Below are 16938 nucleotides of genomic sequence, written 5' to 3'. Positions count from 1 at the left end.
CTGGCCGATCACTATTCTGGTTATGCTCATGAAAGGTAACTGATTGGCAAGACTTGATTACCATCCAGTGGTGATGTACCAACTTTTATCTAATCACTCATTCAGTTGTCCTTAATACTTAAGGAGGCATTGAAATGTTTATAGTTCCAATAAATTAATGTTACAGCAAAATCCCACTTTGGGCCAATGATCATCTGCAAAGTCACTTAGTTTAACATTAGGAAAAGCTAAGGAGATGTAAATATAAGACAATGGAAGCTGAGCTATATTTGTTAACACAATCAATAATTCACAAGTTTCGAGTTTTGGCTGGCCGATCACTATTCTGGTTATGCTCATGAAAGGTAACTGATTGGCAAGACTTGATTACCATCCAGTGGTGATGTACCAACTTTTATCTAATCACTCATTCAGTTGTCCTTAATACTTAAGGAGGCATTGAAATGTTTATAGTTCCAATAAATTAATGTTACAGCAAAATCCCACTGAGGACATTAAATCTTGGATTTCAAACTCCATATATCCTTAAATAACTTCATATTGTATTGTCGGAAACCTTACGACAATGCCATCCTAATTTATTGTTATGCTTTTCTGTACCGGTCTTCTCATAATAATGGTGTTAGAATTACACAGTTCTGTTAATTTGTAATTAAGTATTATTATAATGTTTACATGTTATGAATGCTGATGTGGAGACACTGCCAGAGAATTATGTGTGCTGGTATGTTACATATTCTATTGATTCATTGACGTACTATTAGAGTTTACAGTTACTGCAGATAGAACCATTGAAATGGTAAACTGCACTACTTCACTGTTTGAATAAAGCCAACAGTGTTGCGTTCTTACTTCACAACAAATCGACTCAATGTTATAATTTACATAATTCCTTCCATGCTCAACAAACAACTGAAATGAAAGAATTTTGTATTTTTAGTTCCTTTTTTCTCTTCATTAATTTACATATTTACATATTTAAATTATAATTTACATAATTCCTTAAATGCTCAACAAACAACTGAAATGAAAGAATTTTGTATTTTTAGTTCCTTTTTTCTCTTCATTAAATATTATGTTTTACTATGGTACATATTACATAGTACCCCCTGGGTCAAATGTTATTTAGATTTAGATTGTTAGGAATATGTACGTTAAGAGGAATAACTTTTTTGTAACCGCTAGTCTAAATATCTCAGACTGTTCCAATTATAGCAGCATGATTACATATCTAATACAAGTGTTAGTACCCTCACTAAACATTCAAGGTATATTTATATACCTTTACTCTATATATACAGGTGCAGACAGTGTTAGCCTCTGCCATCAATCAGCATTTAGAAATAGATACCACACTCACAAAAACAGAATTATTTCCACATTAAGGTCTACTCTATAGAGTTACCACTATGAACAAACTATAATGAAAGCTAAAGTATATAGATTTCTCTTTTGATAGTAAGTTCTTCCATATATTTCAATACAAAAGGGGGGGGGGGGCGGGGGACACTAGTATTACAGGTGTCCTGTTGATCTTTACCATTCCAATCTTTTCATAGTCCTTTCATGAATTATGTTGTTATCATGGTTGTTTAATATATTTGCATGGAGAGTTTTGGGGAGGCTACTAGAAATAGCATTTTATGGCAAAGGTGACAGAAGCACTTATCTGACCCAAAATAAAATAAAATTTCCAAAAATCATGACCCTGAGGGCTGAGGCTGAGTCAGGGCTAATTGATTCATATAGAAGTAACTGGTTCGGGTAAGGGTTAGAGTTAAAACCTATGACTGAAACATCAGTCCCACAAGACCCCTTTGGCCTGTTCCTTAATCCACCCATAAGTACTAGAGAACTGTATCCTTGAAATGTACCTGTTAGCAGAAGTTTGTAGACCTGATTACCATCTCAATTTTACATCAGCAATAATTAAATATAAACAAAAGTTGTTTTAACATCTACACCTTTTGTCGTATATAGAATAAAAATTGAAAAAAATTTAAAAGCAATTTTAAATGTATCTTTTTTTTGAAAAACATAAACAGACATCAAATTTAGACCAATCAAGCTCCAAAATTCTGTTTCTTGTAACCCCACCTATAACTCGATATCGCAATGACCTTGCTATCAATCCTTTCAGCGCTGATGTGGTTTGGCTGGAAGAATGAGTTGAAGCATAAAAACTTCACAAATAGTAAATGGCTGAATACCAGACGCTATTAAACCTGTGTTCTTCTTTGTGGCTATAACTTATAGATTGTCTGAAATTGTGTTATTTCCATTTCCTTTAAATTATTAAGGAAAATATATTAACCTTACATGCCAGACTGTTATAAATGAATAGACATATCTTATACTTCATTTGTAATTGATTATTGATTAGAAATGAAATTCGTGACTGATTATCAATTAGAAATCAAATTTGTAATTTGATTATCAACATAAAATCAAATGAATTGACAGCTCTTTAAGTCGAGCTGTATTTCTGTCTGGTTTCTTCAAATTATTCAGTTATTTATTTACATTTGAGACAAAACAGAAATTTAAAAAACCAAAGCAACCTGAAGATGTTGTCAGTAGTTCTGATGTCATTGTCTATTCAGTTAAGAAAGTTGAATTCAGCTGCTGTCTTGGCAAAGTCACTGATGACTCAGTGAGTAAGGCACTGGTACATTAAACAGAAGGTCCTGTGGTCAATCCTGGTATTGCTTGAGAAAGTTTCCCAGGATTTTTACAGGGTGCTTTCCACTTGTCATGGGTGTAAGACGCGGCCCTGCCAAGGACATTGTCTAGTCGTTCAATATACATTTTGTTTCGGCGTACACATAAAAGATCCCTTGACCTGCACTGTACATAGTCAGTGAAACCTAAACCTTGTGTTTTTGTCATAAAATGACAATCACCATTTCAATGTGTTGACAAAATGTAGAAAGCCAACTGTGTTTTATATTATATATTTTAGCACTAACACATGAATGATTTTACTTTTATATTACATGATGATGCTCCATTATTTTAGTGAAAATTAAAAATAGATTTAAGGTGAATAACTTTGCCAGAACCACCTCCTAATGGCTTTAACCAGATATAATTTGATTAGGGAATTGGGTTTGGTCTTAATTCAAAATTATTGTGTCTGCTGTCTACCGATTGCTTTGAGATTGTAAGAGTGTGATTTTGAGTGATAAAGGTTCTGGTTTTTAAAGCATTTCAGTGTATTATTAACCTTTTAATTTCTCCATTGAACATAATCTTGTATCTGAATTTTTTCTCTGGATGTTAAAATACCTCAGATTCTAAGGCATACATGAAACAAAATTATTACCTAACACAGATCTATTGTCAAATGTCAAGTGTCGACCTTTTGTGTAGAAGATAGCAATAAGAATAGCCTACATATCTTATTGACTGCCTTGTGACAACATAAATTACAGTATTTTCGTCCATTGATCAGTTGTGACTATATGAAACACGAAACTATGTGATTTCATGTCACAATATAATTTTCTCTTACATTTCTACACAATACATATTGTATGTCACAAAATAATTATCTTTTACAATTTTACACAATACATATTTTACTGGCTATTCACAAAATAACTCTTTAATTACAAGGGGTTGCACACTTAATCTCTAAGAGGTGATACCAGTGGCATGCATATTTAAAATGTCTTCCTTTCTCACATTTCTCAGTACTAGGCCCTATATACTTGAGTATTAGAGCATGCAAGAAGGATTCGGACCCAGGCACCTAAAACCTCTGCATGGCACTGGATAATACGCCTGTCTTTCGGTGCCAAAGCTGGTTCCATAAGCTCCCTATGCGCTCCTTACTTTGCCTAATTGAGCTACTTTATTTTGATTACATACAACTGCTTGGTTACTGGTACATTGAAAATGGTAAAATATGGCTGACTATATATTAATAATCAGATGTGAATTTTATTACATGCAATAAAATTAAAAAGGCCTTAGATGATTTACCGTAGTTTTTGAAAATTCTATGATTATCAATTACATTTTTAAGTTAAAACTGGCTTTGTATATGAATACCAATGATCTGATAATTCTATATTATAGACTGTTTTAGCACTCAAAATTTTATATTATATAATCTCTAAATGTCAAGTTATCAGACAGTCAATAATGTTTTCATCATTTCTCCTTCAGTCGGGACCTTGAGTATTGATTCTGGAAATATAATTATATATCATAATATTCTCCAACTTCTAAAGATTGATTAAATGCTTTTAAGAAAGTTACAACGACAAATGATTTTGTGACATATTTATTGCGATGTATTCCAATCATGATAAGATTTGTGTGGGTGCCTAAGCCTGATTACTGATAATGGTATACTTAATCTAGGGCTTATTTATTTCTAAGCTATTAAACATGATCTATTCACGACTTAGTTTTTGCCTTAATCACATTGTTATGGGGTTATACTTTACATGTAATATTATGTGAGAGAACCTCTATTAAAATACATTAAGTCTTTATTATGTAGATGAGACACATGGTGATTTTGTCAGGATATTCTAGGGGAAACTGACAATCTTGAATGTTTAAGAAGGATCATTCTTCAGGTGACAACAAACATTTAACCCTCCCTATATCAGGTCAAATTTTGATGGAGATGAATTGAGATAGTTTTATTAATGTTCATTACTTTGATCTTGTATGCTTGTAAATTACTCATATTCTGAGACGCAGTGAAAACCCAGTACTTTCATAACTGGATGATTGAAAATCTCGTTTTAGAGATACATTTTAATCTTGCAACTGAATGTAACAACATCAGATCAAGATAACATGTGAGAATGATGTTTTGATGATGGAATAAACGCACCACAGATCAATTCTCTCAAACATTCGACAGAATGAAGATGTTGAAAATCACGGTTTTATATTGCAAGCCAAGCATGGGGTATAAAATGTGACTTTTAAAACGTCAGGATCTGTACACAACTCTTTCAGTTCTGTGGAATACACAATATGCCCTGCTTTACACTTGTCAGTGCATTAATGACCAGAGCTGTCGCCCAAAGCTTTGCGTACCATCACACTACCATTCTGAGACTGACAGATCACTTCTAGCATACGGGGTCCAATAGTGATAGCCCAAGGCCTGGATGGCAACACATGACAGCGACTCCGCACATTATCTACCAAAACATGCAGGATTGCATGTTGCCAGCATCCTGTACTTCTGCGAAGGTGAGGGGTCCAAATGCTGACACCCTTTGTCACTGACTATGCTTTGCTTGACTGCGTGCCAGACGGCTTTGATACAATGATTTTGAAGATAACCTGGAGCAGATTTTAAAGTTAATTCTTTCTCGAACACAAACCTGATGTAAATGCAATCTTGATTTAGTTTTAGTGACAATATAAGCTGCATGATTTTGTATTCTTTGCGACTTTGAAACTGGTTCATCAGTAATACCAGGAAAGTAAAGAATCACACAATGATTTAGTTGATTCTGGACAAAGGATCCTTTATAGATGGTAATATTTTACAGAAGTTCACATGAGAGTCCAAGTGAGGTCATTTAGAAGTCTCATGATCATAGTGTTCTTGAAATTTCCCACTCAAATTATCATGTGGAACCTTCAAAATAACCAATTTCGTTTCAATTATGATGCATGTTTCTAATATAATTTTTTTTTTTTTCAGCATTCCATCTATACAAGACGCTGTCAGCCAACATCCCTGAGAGCTGTCTTTTGATAACACTGGGTGTATGTACTGGTGCTGTTCTCCATTATAGTAAAGCAGCATCTACCGACCAGTATGTCCTGAATGCTGACACATTCTTTTTGTTTCTCTTGCCTCCCATCATCTTTGATGCTGGCTATCACATGCCCAATAGAGCTTTCTTCAATAACCTTGGAACTATCCTGCTTCTGGCTGTGGTCAACACATTATGGAATACAGTAGCCATTGGTTTAAGTTTATGGGGAATGTCTTATATTGGATGGATAGAGAGAGATATAAGCTGGCTTCATTGTTTTTTATTTAGTGCTCTTATATCAGCTGTTGACCCTGTTGCTGTTCTAGCCATCTTTGAAGAAATCCATGTCAATGAGATGTTATACATCATTGTTTTTGGAGAATCGTTACTTAATGATGGAGTAACAGTGGTAAGTAATATTTAGTGATACATAACGCCAGTAACAAATATCTTATCATCAACATTCAAAATAGAAATCTTTTCTGCGAAAGCTATTTATTAAAAAAAAATCTGACAACAAATCTCTGTTATTAAAAAAGCACTCCCTTTTAAAAAAAAAAATTACTGCATGATCTTAGGGCATAAATATTAGAGTATTAACACATTTATTTTCTATTTGTTTGGTCAGTTATTATCATTTGTCTGCATTTTAGTAATACTTCTGTATGTGGTACCATGTTGGAAATGAGTTAATCTTCCAGATTTATTATCATATTAACTGTCGGTTATTGGATATGTCTTATGTAATTTATGCCAGTTATATTCCTAGAACTAATCCTTAAAATCTTTTTAAATGGTATAATTTGAGCAATATTAAACTTTCACAATACAGGTCATAGTTTTGAGATAGGTGCTGCAGCTGAAAAGTAGAGCCAATAAAATGATGGCGTCTTGAGAAATCTTAGATGACTTAGCTGCTGGTGGCATATCTTTCGTTGGCAGGCAACCTATGTTTACATCATTTATAAAAGTAGAACCTGTATAAGATTTAAGCCATTCAATAGTTGTCTAGAGATATCAACATTTTTAGAAATTTGGTTGTCGATACCAGTATTAACATATTTTCTAGACACAACTTATTGAATGATCCTTTGATGTATGCTGTTAGTTGAGAAAAAGCTAAACTTATGATTATGTTATAATGCAATAGAAATTAGACAAAATAGTGAACAAATTAAATATGGAATTTTTGTTTATTTATTTTTTATCGAAAATATTCAAGTTTAGTATATATAAAATCTTATTTGAAAATCCTGTACCGGTATCTGGATAGTAAAATCAAAAATTATTCCAGAGCCATATATAATGCCTCTGTAAACCTTTTCTAATAAATCCAAAGTATTTTACAAAATTTGGCTCTAACTAATACCAAAATCATAAGTGTTACATGTGTGAATACAAGGATAATTTTGAACACTGTCATGTGATTCACCTGTGCTAACTTTAAATTACTTTTACATATTATTTATCATGAAGATATATTGTTCATTAGCTTTTTATACTAAGATTGGCTAGTCTTTACTGGATCAAGATTTCAAATTTATTATCCATATGTCTAAAGGTCTATGCAACCTCAGTGGCATAGGCGTACGAGCTGGGGGGGCGGCCGCCCCCCCATTTGGGGCACCAAATGCTGGGAAAATTTGGGCACACAATTGTACTTTGTAAAAGTTGTATAAAAAAAATATTGTCTTCTTGAATGTGTCCAATTTAACAGCGAATTTATTATTATTATGTAACATAATAAGAACCTAACTACATTTTATGGGCACCAACCACCACCGCCCCCCCCCCCCCCCAGTCAAAAAATTTTCCCGTACGCCTATGCTCAGTGGCGGATCTAAATTTCTTTTCAAAAGTGCTCAATTGTTAAATTGATAAATTGATACACACATTGGCCTATTATTCAGATGAGAATATGCGATATCATAAGTCATACATTGTCTATTTTTCACAAAGTAAAATTCGGTCTAGACTATACAAAGATGAATTGCAGTGCAGATACAAGTATTAGAAAGAACGTGAAATACCTGTTTCTCAATCAATTAGTCTCTTTTGATTTTGATGCAGGGGAGGATCTTGCGTACCTATTATCTGCATTTGTAATATATGTATGAAATTTTATGATGCTTGATTATGGCATTGAAGTCCCACACAGATCAACTCCAGGACAGTTTTATAAACAGAGTTGCTTGCCCTTAGGTGCCACAATAACAAAATCACTTTGTTACCAGATTTGACAAGCAAGTGGTAATGTCATTGATATTGATAAAAAATAAAGACAAGAATCATAGCCGCAGGATTAAAATACGATCATGAAACAGATGAGGACAATCTAAAATAGATAGCCTACATTAATTTTTGTTATCGTCCCTGCCTTTGGGAAAAAGTAGGGGTTTATCAAAATGGGTTTGTCCATCCATCTGTTTGTCTTATATCACACTTTTTAGAACACAATAACTCTGCTTCTAATTGAGGTAGAATATTAAAATTTAGTGTAGATTTTCAGTAGGTGAACATTTTGATTATGAGCAGAGAAAGGCGATTTATTAGTATGATTATGAGCAGAGAAAGGCAATTTATTTGTCAATGTTTTTTAAACACCATAACTCTTGACTACATTTGCATCCAACAAATTATCATATCGCTGTATCGTGATCTATTTGGCAGAACGGCCATCCATAGAACAGTCACCATCTTTCTCCTTCCTCAAGAAAGAATAATAAATTTATCTAATCTCCCATAATGTATCTTTAATAATTATTTGTTGAAAATAATTACCTTAAAACCCCTCAACATTTGATTGAAATTATATCAAGGTTCTTTAATAACTGAAGACTAATTATTTTAATCATTTCCAGTTGGATGTTCTAATTAGTAGGGTAGCTAGACCCCCTTTTTGGCTTTATTTTCCTCTTATTATAATCTTCACAGTTACCAAGAACAGATTTTTTCCTATGATTTATAATTTACCGTCCCAAAATTCATAAATAGCTTCGTCCAAACATGTATACATGTAACATTGCTATCAGGTCTCCATGAAATAGATGAAGAGAAGTAAGGTTGCATTATCCTTACTTAAAATAAGTCACATGGGCAATAATAATTCAATCTTAAACACCCAGCCTGGTCTTTAGAGTGCATATGTTTGAATAACAGGGACAATAACAAAGGGAATACTGCATATGTTTATCAGATTTTTGTTAGGTTTCTTCTATTTTACGATCTCAACAATTCCACCAATATTCAAAAATATTCAAAAAATCTCTAAAACTGATCTCGGAGTGTTTACAAAGTTTTGATGACTCTACTACATATCAGTGTGTTACTTTTAATTTTGTTAAGTCATTAGCCAAACATTCCTAGAGTGTTTACAATGAGGACAGTAAAAGAAGGAATGACAATAAAATCATGATCCTTAAGTATTAGATAAATAATGTGCAATTCCAAAGATAATTATGTACAAATAAAGTTAAAATTTGAATCTACAAAAGCTAACAATTACTTAATGGTAAAAATAGTCAGTGTTGTCGGTCCGGCATACACAATTGCTTTCGGACACTCTAGAGGCTAAAGTTAACATCCGATTGACTTTAGATTTATACACAGCGTTTAAGGTCATGAAACCAAGAAGCCCATTGATTTTCAACGATTTCCGATAATTACTGCCAGAGGTATGACCCTTGATCACTTTGAACAATCTTGTGGACGCTCTAGAGGCTAAAGTTAATATCCGATTGACTTTAAATATATTTGATTGGCCAAGACAAAGTGATGCAACTAGATGTATACACATGTAGTTTTATTATGGTTCATCAATAACTTGATAACTTCTGCCTCTTGGGTGTAGTGGAATGCCTTGACAGTATTTGATGATCATAATTTTCTGCAATGACGCTAAGCAGAGATAAACATTTTTATTGTTCATGATTTTGGGATACATTAACCCTGTTTCTAATTGAAGTAGAATATTCAAACTTGATGTAGATGTACATTAGTTCCACACAATACAAACACACTACGTGACGCAGAATGTTCAAACCTGGCGAATATCTTGACTGAGATCGATGATGAGTATTTTCTGTTAAGACGAAGCTGCAGTTCAACTGGCTGTATATTTGTCACACTTTTTGAAATACAATAAGTCTGCATCTACTTCAGGTAGAATGTTGAAATGTGGTGTAGATGTTCATTATATTAATGTTGTGACAGACATTGATCATGGTTATTCAAGACTTAGAACACAACTACTCTGCTTCTTATTGATGGGGAGTGGTGAAACTATGTGGAGGCTGTAGTTTCATTACATCAATACCTTGACTAAAGGTTGTTAATGAAAATTTCCTGCTCAGGTTCATCAGAGAAATAAAGCAATTTGATTACCAGATGCTTTGTAAAAAGATAAATGTGCATGTATTTTGAGATTGAGGCATCAGCCTTGCAGTTGACTTGTTAGTTATCGATACTAAATTATAACTTTACAATGGTAAAATATGTTGAATGTGTTTAGGCTACTTTATTAATATTCTGATTTTCTTTATTGATTTACCTCAAGATTATTGACAATTATGTAGACTTATCATGGTAGATAATTTGGTCTGTTATATATCTCAAATAAGAATTAGCACATATTACAAGCTGGGTAACCAACAATTTCTTGGCTGGGAATCTGAGTTATATATATGCTGGTATATAAGGAAATTAAGTTATTATGTTTGATCTTAAAAGGTTGTTATTTGTCAGTTAATTTCTCCTAAAACACATAATGGTTAGGTCAGATTTCTAAGATGATGAAAAAATGATTCAGATATCAATATTGTATTTTAAAGTGGGAGTATATTGTTTTTTGGATTGCTATGTTTGGGACTGGTGACATTTTCTTGTGAAAGCTCTGGGGAAATTTCAACTTAGATTGTTTTCCTTGAACACTTAACTTGTCATTTTATGCCAAGAATTATTTCAGTTTTCTGATAACAAAAATAGGACATTTTGCTATATTTATAAGAAGACTAATCCTCAACATTATATATAGGCATCACAAAATTTAAGGTTTTAAGAGTTTTATGTTCCTTCCAGTGTGAATTCCCCTTTGCGAGTGGTTCAGGACAGAAGACCTGGCAAGAAAAAACCAATTAATTCAGTTGGTGTCTGGGCAAAATTTCCCTTATAGTACACTATATAATAGATGTACAGTATGCCCCTCTCTAAGCCAAATTCATTCATTTATCAGTTATGTTTGTTTTAAGTTTTGCCTTTTTATACGCCCACATTTTCACACGCCAGATTGTACGAAAAATCACGTTTTTAGCTTGTGGACGCTCTAGAGGTCACAATTTTCATCTGATTTTTATGAAACTTGAAATGCATGTTTTTAGCTTGTGGTCCCTCTAGAGGTCATAATTTATATTTGATTGAAAAATTATGATAGAATATTTCACGGTTATACCCTAACGACGGCTGAGTTCGAATTTCGTTAAAATCAGACCAAAACTACCAGACAAAATGGCCGCCCCTCGTACGCAAATAATGTAAATACATGTATATGGTATAACAAGGTTGTGGACCCTCTAGAAGTCACAATTTTGATCTGATTTTGATGAAACTTGAAAAATATCTTTATAACCCGAAGATCTTGGTTCCTGTTCATATTTGCGCTTATTCGTGCAAGTAATAACTGACATCTGGCAGCAGCCATTAGTTGTTGGAATCCTTACAATTGACAATATAAGTTCTGAATTGTTTTACAAGTTGCTGACAGTTACTTATATTCTACAATCTAATTAAAATACAGATCTATATTTCATTTCGTTTTTTATACTTTCAATGGCCTACACTACATGCCTAGTAAAGACAAGTAAAACGAAATTTTGAACTATAAAAACGAAACAAAATAGGATCTGTGTTTTAATCAGATTGTTATATTCTACTTTTCAGTATATTTTTGTATTACTAATTGGCCTGTAAAAATTCAAGATATATCACATCATTGTAACAAAAAGGCAATGGAAGGAACTTTGGCAATGTTTGGTAGAGCGAATGACCATATATATTTGATGTTTCTTCTTAATGTAAATAACACGCCTATGGGCATTTACCTGTTATGCGATTTGGATATACTTACAATACAGTACTTACCGGTACCTTGAAAATGAAAGAAGCCACCATATTTTTTATTTATATCAACTTCACTCTTTGTCAATGGCAATCTGCATTGCATCAGAATGATCATATTCACTCAATTGTAAGGCCAGTCTGTGTTGGGCAATAGACTTGCACATATGAACAATTTATGTTTTCAATGTGGAGAGCAAGGCACTAAAAGGGTGAAAATTGATTAATTGTCCAAATGGAATGTAAATTCCTTTCAAACAATTTTATCTCTTTATCTCTTGAGTTATTAGATTTTAAGAAATGTTAGGTTATATGACATGCAAGAATTAATTGTATTAATATAATCTGCGGTATATGTCCAATGCACAGATCTAAATTCCTGTGGGAAATTCTTTTTTATTTAAATCTTATCAGTCTATGTTGTGGGACATGTTTGCTATTGTCAAGTTTAACTTCTGTAAAATGAAGCCAAACAAAAAAGTTTTATCAGTGTTACATGCACATTTTAAAAGGAATATGTGAAATTGCACATTCCCCAAAAGACAATAATTATTGAAATGGTTTTAGGCAGCAGTTTATGAAAGCAAAAAATTAGCATTTATATGCTCATCTGGTGATTGAATATAGTTTGAAAGTACATTCCTGATCAAAAGATGATAGTATTAAATATAATGGATTTATCGTTGTCATGCTAATATGACCCAATCAGTGCTTAGATTCCTTTATATAGGAGTTTGATTAAATCCAGTTGGTGTGATGATAAAGTATACAAAAGTACATGTATACTGAAGATTGGTGTCCATCTACTTACATTGTACATACAGTAATCGTGGCAATTTGCCAAGGGCTCTCAAAAAATTATTTGCCCTATACAAAAATTACACTAAAATATATATACATGTATATATTTGATACTCACACATGCCGTCATTTCTAAAATTTGGGGGCCCACAAGTAGGTAAATCCGGCCCTGACATACTTCGGTGAAATACTCTGTAGCAATGATTTTTGTGGACTGCCTTTCGAAGAAAGCAGGAGACTATTAAAATGGGTGTCTTTTGTCTGTCTGTCCATCCATCACACTTTTTGGGACATAATAAGCAGAGATAAGCCATTTGATTGGCTGATTCTTTGGGACATGATAACTTCAGTTCTTATTAAGTGAGAGTGATGAAACTTAGTGTATAGTTTCATTACATTCGAATACCTTGACTAAGTTGGATAATGAGCATTTTCTGCTCAAGGTAAGCAGGGCGATAAGCAATTTGATTGGTCAAGACTTTAGAACACAATAACTCTTCTTTTAATTGATTGGTCAAGAGTTTGGAATGTTACAGCTCTGCTTTTAATTAAGGTAGAATGTTTAAACTTGATTGAGTTCGAATAACATTTCCCACTAAGGCTAAGCAATTTCATTGGTCGATGCTTTACGACAAGATAACTTTGATTCTAACTATGGAGAGTGATGAAACTTTGTGTATAGTTTCACTACCAGGTACTTCCAAATCTTGACCGAGTTTGATTGTGAACATTTTATGCTTAGACTAAGTATAGATAATCAGTTCGATTGCTCAGTACTTTTGAAAAAGATAAATGTGCAATTAATCAATATGTGTCATCTATTTATTTTGGAATTTTGGCCAGGGAAATCAGCCTCACTGTTGGCTTGTTATCCTTAAATATGCAGGATGTTTTTATGGATTCTAAAGTCAAAACCAATTTACATTTACATCATCTGACGAGACGGTAACATTCAAACAATACTGAAACATAGAAATGATTTTTACTTTAAGATCAATTGCTTGAAGAAAGGTTAAATATGGATTTAAAAAGAAACCTTATAAATTTGAAATGGGAAGTATTTATCTCATAAATAGACCATTATAAATCATTTGGCATGCATGGAAACCTATAAACCTATATTTGGATAAGGAGGGAACTAGGTTGGATGGTAATAATCTAATAGAACTGTGTTACTCTGTCTATTGATCTTGGTCCGTGGTGCCGAGTCTGTAAAATAACTATGTTTACCATGAGGACATTAACAGTAACTAGCCCTATGTAAGCTATTCTCTCAGACAAATTAGATGGAATCAACTTTATTAGGAAGTTCTCATCAATTTTATATGCTCAGAAATAGCTAGAAGGATATTAAATAGCAATTATATTATCCATTGTGTATACTGGTAGAACGTGGTATGTTGCTTATAATACAGTACAATAGGATTATTATTGGTACATCTTTTACCGTAATGATTACTCATATTGAACATTTTATGTCTATGTGTACATGCTTTGAATTATAGACTACCCCACAAGACTTAAACAAAGATATTATTAAACACAATAAATCTGATATGCTTTATTAAACATGGCATTAATTATAATTATTATAAATGTAATGAGCTACATTGTAAAATAAAAACCTTATTAACAGAGAATGAAGATTTCAAGATATCATATTTATTAATAAGTCATATATTGGAGATATTGTGTTTAAAAGACAGGATTCAATTTTAACAAAACTACTGAAATTGTTATAATTTAAAAAAATAATTATTATAACTTGCATGTATAAGACATCGCTCTAATCTATTAGAAACACATTATAGAAGACAGATGAAGCCATTATCCCCTTCTTCAAAGGGATTAGAAGAAAAAACCTTCTTAAACTTTTGTTGTAGTTTTTATACACCCTCATTGAAATGTGGGGGGCGTATGTTGCCGTCACCACTGTCTGTCCGTCATCCGTTGGTTCGGCGTCCACAAGCTAAAGGTAATAATATCCAACTGACTTCAAATTTGTACACAGTGTTTAAGGTCATGAGACGAAGAAGCCTAATGATTTTCAAAAATTTCTGATAATTATTGCCAGAGTTATGGCCCTTAATCCCTTTTAATAACCTTTTGGACACACAAGAGGATAATGTTAATATCTTATTTACTTTAAATTTATACACAGTGTTTAAGGTCATGGTACAAAGAATCCTATTGATTTTCAACAATTTCCTATAATTTCTGCCAAAGTTATGGCCCTTGATCACTTTGAAAAATCTTGTGGTCGCTCTTGAGGTTAAAGTTAAACACAATGTTTATGGTCATGAGACAAAGAAGCCAATTGATTTTCAACAATTTCTGATAATTACAGCCAGAGTTATGGCCCTTAATCACTTGAGAATTCTTGTAGATACTATAGGCTAAAGTTATGTAATATAAATTCATACACAGTGTTTAAGGTCGTGAGACAGACAATCGAAACAAATTCTAATGATATCTGATAATTACTTTATAGGTTGTTACTCGTAATCAGACAACCCTTGTTGACTGCCTGGAGAACTTAGCTGCTGTAGTCGTTGCCTGGCTGCCTATCTTTATATCTACTAAAATATCTAATATTCTTGTTATATTCGGTGATAATCTGTCAGGTGTATAATTATATCATAAGGCGTTGTTGTATCATAAGGTCTGTCATTGAGTCAAAGGCCTAGTTGTTGGGGATGGTGATAAGTATATCAATTTGTTGTTGAGCTAATGAATTAAGTGATAGGTCTGTTTAAAGTTGAGTGGTTGGGTGGCCGAATGGTTAGCATGTGCGCATTGTATCATAAGGTCTGTCATTGAGTCAACTGGCATGGATTTGATTCTCCGGTTGTACGTGACAAGGAGTAGGGTCGCCTGTCCAACCTCATGGGTTTTCTCCAGGTCATCCGGTTTTCTCTCACTGCTAGAGACCCATACGCTCAAGTGAATTAATTAAAATAAAATTGAACCATATGTTAGTCCAAAAATGACCTAGTTTGTGTTGAGTGGACGTTAAACCCTATTTCTCTCTCTCTCTCTGTTTTAAGTTTAAACAAAATAAAAGTGGAGTGAAAATATTGATGCTCCAAATATGGAAGAGCCTATATTTCAATATGACAGAATATCTGGGGTTTTGACAGCTATAGGCTTTAATAATGACTTATGTACTTCTGATTGTTAAGTTGATAAGTGGTCTTGTTATTTATCTATTTAATTTTAAATTCATGTTGTGATCAATAATAATCTATATCAATTGAGATTATCAATATAGATAATCATGTTTATCTTACTAATAGATAATGTATTTACATGTATCTCATCTGAAAAACTACTCTTGACTTGACATCATTAAAAGATGAAGGGGCATTATATGAAAGTGAAATAATTATCATAAACAGTGTAAAGGCAGGGGGGGGGGGGCAGAGAAGTCCTCTAGAAAATTTTGAAAATTAAATCGCCATAGATAAGATTTAGACGACTTTCCTGTGGGTTTAGTTAAAAATTGGAACCGATGATTTTGTTGTCCAAATTTGTCGAAAAACAAATGAGATTGTGAGATTGAGTTTAACGCCCTCTCCTTCTGCACCAACTGTACTACTGAAGCCAGGAATATATGCCATGAAGAAGAAGGGCTATAGTGGTGTTGCTATCGTTAATCAATCACTATTTATGAGACTGGACTTGTAACATATATTTCACATAAGAAGTTTCTTTTAAGCTTTCTGACTTGCAAAAATGTTGGTTGCCTTGAGATCAATATCATCCAAGGGCTTTAGGGACTGCAGCAGGTGAAAAGTTATTTCAGTTGTTGGATAAATTTGTTTGAAAGGAATTAAGAAAATAAAATGTTTGGATTTTAATTGTTCTTAGCATTGTAAAAATGAATATTTTTTAAATATTCACTGGTGGACTCTAACTGGAATGCAGTTTGGTCACCTTGATAGCTAACAATAAGTTCATGACCATGGCACCACACCTAAACAAAAACTAATAAGACAAATCTGCGTACAAGATACACAATAAATAAACAGACATTGAAAGTAATAAACAACAAACATACATATAATATTAAACATACATTATGCAAGAGCTAAATCTGCATACTGCAGCTCTTTCTTTAGGCCTGAAATGTTATATAAACTATTATTTAGACATTTATTAAGATGAAAAGACCTTCATCAACTTGCAATGCCATCTTATGTGTCAGATTTACACTGAATTTGAATCTGATTTGTTGCTCAACGCTCATTGATGATTTAATCCAAAAATGGATAATCAAGACTTA

General features: G+C 33.0%; 1 protein-coding gene across 1 annotated transcript in view; it reads left to right on the top strand.

Moving 5' to 3' along the window:
• Positions 1–16938, top strand: part of LOC126815236 (probable Na(+)/H(+) antiporter nhx-9) — a 69790-nt gene that overhangs the window by 22005 nt on the left and 30847 nt on the right. The window contains exon 2 of the mRNA XM_050540796.2: positions 5684–6150. Within this exon, the coding sequence (XP_050396753.1) occupies positions 5684–6150 (467 nt within the window). The remainder of the gene's footprint in view (positions 1–5683; positions 6151–16938) is intronic.

The sequence above is a fragment of the Patella vulgata genome, chromosome 3, assembly GCF_932274485.2.
Source record: "Patella vulgata chromosome 3, xgPatVulg1.2, whole genome shotgun sequence".
Taxonomy (NCBI): Eukaryota; Metazoa; Mollusca; class Gastropoda; family Patellidae; genus Patella; species Patella vulgata.
The sequence above is the reverse complement of the archived record's forward strand: the minus strand, read 5'-3'. Positions and strand labels throughout refer to the sequence as shown.